Source organism: Sprattus sprattus (genome assembly GCF_963457725.1).
Source record: "Sprattus sprattus genome assembly, chromosome: 11".
NCBI lineage: Eukaryota > Metazoa > Chordata > Actinopteri > Clupeiformes > Clupeidae > Sprattus > Sprattus sprattus.
In genome coordinates this window covers 26384378-26391877 of record NC_137909.1, presented here as the reverse complement: position 1 = coordinate 26391877, position 7500 = coordinate 26384378, and the positions used below count along the sequence as shown (strand labels likewise).

Below are 7500 nucleotides of genomic sequence, written 5' to 3'. Positions count from 1 at the left end.
CAGTTTCTGTTTAATGAACATAATGTTATTAAACCATCAGAAAGGGCTGATTTGCTGTTTGATTCTGGCGTAAAAAAAAATTAGAAGATCAAATCCCTCAGGTGTACCTGGTTCTTATCTACTTGAGTTGAGTGTAGGTACGGTGGTCCAAAGGGTCCAAACACAATGATGTGTCAGAAAACGCATGAAAACACTATAATAATCCAAAAACGGCAGCAACAATTTGGGAAGCACTTCTTGTTTGTGACAGGACAGAACCCAAGTCCCTGGAGACAATTTAATGACATTTCTACATTTCTCGTTTATTTAATCTTTGAGAAATGTTGTTGTGTTTTGTGAATTGTCGTTGTGTTCTGACCCTGAGGGCCACCGTAGTATCGGTAAGCCAAGACACCTGTGGTTCTTCTCAGCTGGAGATTGGTATTGATTTAATCAGAATGTCGTAGTGACTCGCCCGTGCCTACAACATGGAAAGCCTGTTAATGAGCTTAAGAGCTCTCCTCTAGATTAGGCCAGCCTGATCCTGAGCCTCCTCCCCAACAGCATCTGAATGCCATAAACTCTAATCCAGCAGCACTGGCTCTGATTGAGAAACCAGTTTGGGGGGGGGGGGGGGGGGGGGAGACACTTCTTCACCCCCCCCCCCTCCCTCCTTTCCTCCTCAAAAAAAAACAAACAAACAAACAAAAAACTCACCAGAACCGGAACCAGAATGCACTGCCAGTCTGTTCATCTGTACCTCACTGGACCAGGCAGTTTTCACACGAGGGGGGGAAGGGGAACGGAGGAGTGGGGGGGGACACTTCTTCACCCCCCCCCCCCCCCCCCTTCCCTCCTCTAAAAAAAACCAAACAAACAAACAAAAACAACTCTGTGAGAGTCACTATGTTCAGCATTTCTACCAAAAATCGTTTAACGGGACAAAAAGCTATTCTCATGGGGCCGAAAATGACATTTTGTTTTTATGACATTACCTGGATATTTCTGAGGTAACTTTTCTTGAGATAACAGTACCCTATCTCGTATAGCCTAACAATAAAATGTTGAATTTAAAATTAAATTGAATTTAGAGAGGGGGGTGGTTTTATTCTCCAGTGCATTCAGAGAGAGACACACAGTCTATTTATAGTAAAAGTATTAGCCGTTTCAAGCGTCCAGGTAATTATCTTGTCTTGAGATGGCTGACTAGATGTCTCTATGTTGCTGACAGTTTCAAGTTTCTAGAAGTTTATTTTTCTCCCCATATTCTCAGCCGTCGTTGACTGATAACGACATCATGTTCGTGAAGATCCACGCCCCCTGGGACATCCTGTGTAAATACGCAGAACAGATGAATATCCGGATGCCTTTCAGGTAATACACATTCACCCACTCATTTACTCACTCACTCACTCACACGCACACGCACACGCACACTCACACGCACACGCACACGCACACGCACACGGACACACACACACACACACACACACACACACACACAAACACACACACAATATTTGCCCCAGCATTCAGCCATTAATGACTTTTTGCCTTTTTTTTTTCAAGGAAAAAATGCTACTTCTCAGACTGGAAGAAGAAAGCGATGGGCAGGTAGGTGCTGTCTGATGATGTATCATGTGTTTGTTTTAGCAGTGTGCACTAGCCAGCTCTCTCAGCCTCTCTCTCTCTCTCAGCTCTCTCCCTGTGCCTGTCTCTGCTGCGTGGGGATGTTTCTAATAGGCAGCCTGTCCACAGTGTCTCTGCTCTGTTTAATGCGATTTATAAATAAATGTAAAACATTTGGTGACAGTGTTTTATTTAAAGATCATAAAGGGTTTTTATTCTGTTCCTTTTTCAAAAAGGACATCTTTAGCCTTGTGTTCCTCTCTCTCTCCCTCTCCCTCTCTCTTTCGCTCTCTTTTTTGACTCTCTCTCCCTTCTCTCTATCTCTCTCACACTCTCTTTCTGACTTTCTCCCCATTCTCTCTATCTCTCGCTCTCTCTTATACACTCTCTCTCCCACACACACACTCTCTCTCTCTCTCCCCCTCTCCCTCTCTCTCTCTCTGCAGTCGCTTCCACCTGAGATGTCGTCAGATAAAGAGCTGGCTGCCCAGGAACCCGATGAAGCTGGACAAGGCAGCCCTGCCCGACCTGGAGGACACGGACTGCTACACGGCTCCCTTCAGCCGAGCCCGAATGCACCAGTGAGTCTGACACCTCCTCACCAGAACCGGAACCAGAATTCCACCGCCAGTCTGCTCATCTGTACCTCACTGGACCAGGCAGTTCCTTGTCGTAGAACCTACGACATTACCAGATGGGACCGTCACTTCCCATCTGGTAATGTCTGCGGTCCCACTAAAGGAACTGAGGTTACGTAAGTAACCGAGACGTTCCTTGTCGTAGAACCTACGACATTACCAGATGGGAAGTGACGGTCCCATCTGGTAATGTCTGCGGTTCCACTAAAGGAACCGAGGTTACGTAAGTAACCGAGACGTTTTCACACGAGAGGGGAAGGGGGACGGAAGGGGGGGGGTTGTATGGGGGGTTCGGCAGGATAACACTGCAGGTGGATCACAGGAACTCATCACATGTATCGTACATACGTTTACATACATTAAAACAGCATTACTTTTCGACACACAAATACACCAACAATCAAACGTTATTTTAAACAATATAATAAGATTGTTGCGGTTGTTTCAGCTCGCTCCGATAAAAAAAGTTACATCGGTTAAGAAAATCATTGCCACGGCATTGACGTGCAGAAACTTTTCCCCAGCTGTAAATTGTCTTTTTATCAAATTATATTATATTTATTCAGCCTCCTCTCCTCCCCGTTGTCTTATGTAAGGATAATTTATAATCTAGGTCAAACGATACTATTAGAAAAGTATCCCTAGTTGCACAGTTTGAATTGGGTAATCAAAGGATGAGTCTGCCCACGGGGACGCAGTGTGGTGCATATTTCACCACATCTCTGCGTGGGTTTGTGACAGAGGTCTTGGAATACCTTCTGTCCAATCAAATCTAATATATTCTAGTGGGAATTGATTGATTTTCAGTCACAGTCATTAGTCGTTAACCTCCTTGGGCAGTTCATTATAGCAGAATGGTGGTTTACATTAGATTAATTTAGATTCGATTGAGAGTACAGGGCTTAGAAGGAATCTCTTTGAGTTGCAGCGTTTGTAAGGAGCTATCAGGTATATTTCATGGTGTGCTCCAAACATTACCTACGCCTACATCAATTAAAAAGGTGCTTGGAGTTGTTTTTCCCTCCTCTCCCCTATGATTTAAACAGGAAATGAGCATTTTTTTTAACAAAACACCTCAGACAGTTTCACAGAAACTTCTGGTTGAAGACTCACTCATGAAACATCACAGTACAAATGCACAGTGCAGTTTTCTACTTCCGAATTGTTTGCCGTTCTTGGTTATATCTAGGTGTTAATTCATCTCCTTTGTCTGCTTATCCACTGTTGTCAGGTACCGGTATGTCTTGTTAATATATCTGTTGATAATTCACCTCCTTCGTCTGCCTATCCACTGTTGTCAGGTATGTCTTGTTAATATGTCTGTTGATAATTCACCTCCTTTGTCTGCTTATCCAATGTTGTCAGGTATGTCTTGTTAATATGTCTGTTGTTAGTTCGTCTCCTTCTTCTGCCTATCCAATGTTGTCAGGTATGTGTTGTTAATATGTCTGTTGTTTATTCACCACCTTTGTCTGCCTATCCAATGTTGTCAGGTATGTCTTGTTAATGTGTCTGTTGTCAATTCACCTCCTTCGACTGCCTATCCACTGTTGTCAGGTATGTCTTGTTAATATGTCTGTTGTTAGTTCATCTCTCTTGCTGACACCTGTCCAGTTGGAGGCTTGTGGGGGAGGAAGAGACAGCTGCTTGTTTCTGCCCCCCCAGGGCTGTGAGTGCCAGATCAAAGCTCCACTTCTTTTTAAATGCACGCAGAGCACCACCGCCACAATGACGGAGTGTGAGCAGAAAGGGTGTATTTGAAGAGCCGCGTTGTTGAATAAAGAACCTGTTCATCATCAGAAATCTTCAGGGGGGTTATGGGAAGGTACAGCACGGTGCTGATGCAAGAAGCCAGCCCTCGTTTCAATCCCATCCCTTTAATCTGTTCAGTTTAATAACTCCCGCGCACCAGCTCATGTGATTATTACCATAATGGCATGAATTGCCTTCTATTCACATGCCGTATGCAAGGGGTGAGTCGTTAGCCTGGGCTTTTGTCTGAGGTAATAAGTGGCACTAGTTTGATCCCGACAGATAGTTAAGCTGTGATGACTGGCCAGCTTGTGTCATAAAAAAGAGCATGTCCTTCATCAGAGCAGTGATTGACATTGAAAAGCCTGTCATCAACCTGATCCCTATCGTAACGGTGTTAATTATCAGACGGCTTGTATTATCAGCAAACGCATGCGTGTTGGATGTTAATCCATTATTAAACTGAGCATTTATAGAGTGGTAATCCATTATTAAACTGAGCATTTATAGAGTGGTAATCCATTATTAAACTGAGCATTTATAGAGTGGTAATCCATTATTAAACTGAGCATTTTGATTGTTAAGCAGAATGGCCGATATTTGACACTGTCCTATAACTGACATAGCTACGCAAAGGTTATTTGACGGTAGGGAAAGCCTCAGAACAGGGGCCAGCTAGCATGCTGCGGTGGCAGCAGTCGATAATTAGTAGAACATGAACTTCTCTCTAAAGAAGCGTTTTAGAGTTTTGGGCTAATACTAACGAGCTCCCTACCTGAAAAGCATGTTGGCACTGTTAACCACAGAACTACATAGTGCATAACCTGGACATCTGGGTGGAATGAAGAATGGTTTATCACAGTGCCTATCTGTCCTTCACATTACAATATTCCAGCAAACTTAATTTGGAGGGGATGCCAAATGTAGTACAGTAGCCTATGTGTACGTAAAGCATGCTAACAAAGCTAACAGCCATGAGATTTGCACAGCAAAACTAACAACAACAACACAGCCTGCACTCATAGAAGTACCTAACTTACGTATGTATGAGATTTGCTTGCTGTAAAAGCTGTTCTTACATTATCAAGTGACACCCGTGGTCCAGAAACCCTCCTAATGTTGCTTTAAGCAAGGGTGAAGGTACAGCTCCTGTGCCTGTCAGATAGAATCCTGCGGAACATCTTTCAGGCGGCCCTAAGCGGTTCTCAAACAGAGAGTAATTACTGGTCTCAACACTTCCCCAGCTGCGGGGGTAACTAATACCAACATGCCCAGACAAGGACACGCTACAGTCCCAGGCACACAGCCAGAGATAGACCACCGCAGTGTCGCTCGACATTCACAGTAATTAACCTCCCTTTAACTACCTTTACTGTGCTTAATGGAGAAGGGCTTAATCGGGCCATACGGCTGGCCTTAATAGGTCAATGGATTCTTAAATAGAAACACTTTGCTTTTTAAATACTATAGAACTCAGAACATAGGCTGACATCGCCACCTTGGTGCTCTGAGAGAGGTCTCACAGTGTCGGCATCGACATACACATGCAAGGTGTATCTCTGTTGAGAGAGAGTATCGATAAGATAGAGAGAAACAGGATACGTCAAACTACATTATGTTAGACGACACTACGGGGCTAAAGATGTTTTCCCTTCAGCGTAAATACTTGTAGCTCTAACAGAGTGTGATGCAGCATTATTTTTGGGAGGTTGTCCCTGTGCCTACGCAGGCCTGTCCGCTCAGCTATGCACTGTTATCATCTAACCCCCCTGGTCTTTACCCTTCTGTGTCCTCACCTGTTTAGAAGTCTGTGCGGTCTGTCCTCCCGCAGTGCTGGAGCCCGTCAGGATGTACTACTTCATGTTTAATTCAGAGCCTGAGATCGCTAGCGTACCACTGGGAAACCTGTCTGGGAACTTTCAGCACTATTTCAGACACAATCACAAAGCTCTACGGAATACTCGATTCCGATTGGTCAGTCAAGGCATTTGAAGGTCTGTTATGGTTTTTCAACATACTGCTAAAGTGTACGTTAATGGAGGCTGTACAGAATACTCGATTCCGATTGGTCAGTCAAGGCATTTGAAGGTCTCTTATGTTTTTTCAACATACTGCAAAAGTGTACGTCACACTTTAGCCGCAGTAAACCAGAGTTTTGTACATTGATAGCTATGAAATATTAATGGACTACAGCAAAAGCCAGTAGGCAAATGTTAGTCTGATGACAACACTGATTGAAACTCAAATTCTTGTTTTCAAATACAATAAATGCAGAATGAGCATACCAGTCATACCAGACCCCTCCTCTTAACGTTGGCATTCTGATCCCTGGATCATACTTTTTAATTATTTTAATTAAATAAAAATATATTAAATTCATTATTTGTGTGGGTGAAACATGGACCAGCACCCTCAGCTTCTCTCTTTATCCCCACACATACATATCCCCGCGCACACACAGACACAAGGGACAGATGTTCACTTTAATGCAGTGTGTGTGTGTGCGTGGGTGTGTGTTTTCTGATGTGATTGTATGCATGTGCTTGTCTGTGTGTGTGTGTGCGTGTGTGTGTGTTCCTGTGTGTGTATGTTTTCCGATGTGATTGTATGCTTGTGCTTGTCTGTGTGTGGGCATTCATAGCAGACAGAAAGGGAGTGATGAAAGAAAAATATATAATTATCAGAGGACATTGCTGTCTTTTACCAGCTGGGAGAGGGCAGAACACACACTTATAATCTCTTTCGCTCTCTCTATCTGTCTATCTCTCTCTGTCTCATTCTCTCTTTGGTCTCTCTGTCTGTCTATCTCTCTCTCTTTCTTTCTCTCTGTCTCTGTCTCATCCTCTTTGTTATCTGTCTCTCAATGTAGCTCTAATTTACTCTTTTCTCTTTATCTCTTTCTCTATCTATCTTTTTTATCACTCTATCTGTTTGCCTGTCTGTCTCTTTTTATGTGTCTGCTGTTCTTTTTTCTCTCTCTCCATCTGTGAGTATATCCCTCTCTCTCTCTTTCTCTCCCTCTCTCTCTCCATCTATCTATCTATCTATCTATCTATTTCTCTGTGCATCTCTCCCTTGCTTTCTCTGTTGTTGTTGTGCTGCTTTTTATATATTGAGCGGCAGTAGCTCAGTGGCCGACTTTCCCAGCTTTTCCAGAATCCTCTCAATCCCAAATCCGCTGTGCCCCTTAACACAGTCATCCTGCTGGGATCAAAGGTTCTATGGTTTTAAGTCCAGGCCCTCAGCGATGGTGAACATGTGTGTGACCTCAAATTCACCGATAGTCTCTCTGTCTTTTGGACAAGTGTTTCTATAAATGTTATGAGCGATGTACGATGATCTTTTGGCGCATTAATTATCAGTTACCAATGCAGTCACAATCTTTCCAGCAGCGTAAATATGTCAACTGTCTCTAAATGCTAGGGTACAATATGAACTCTATTTGAACTCTTGCCTGTCTTGTAAATGACCTAGATTGTGCCTACAAGCTGTCATGCATATG

At 43.5% G+C, this 7500-nt stretch overlaps 1 protein-coding gene across 2 annotated transcripts in view; it reads left to right on the top strand.

Annotated features, from left to right (window-relative positions):
- Positions 1-7500, top strand: part of ano3 (anoctamin 3) — a gene marked incomplete at both ends in the record, with an annotated part of 57225 nt that overhangs the window by 25219 nt on the left and 24506 nt on the right. For both annotated transcript variants that reach the window (XM_080847246.1, XM_080847245.1), the window contains 3 exons: positions 1253-1353; positions 1549-1593; positions 2055-2189. In XM_080847246.1, the coding sequence (XP_080703372.1) occupies positions 1253-1353; positions 1549-1593; positions 2055-2189 (281 nt within the window). The remainder of the gene's footprint in view (positions 1-1252; positions 1354-1548; positions 1594-2054; positions 2190-7500) is intronic.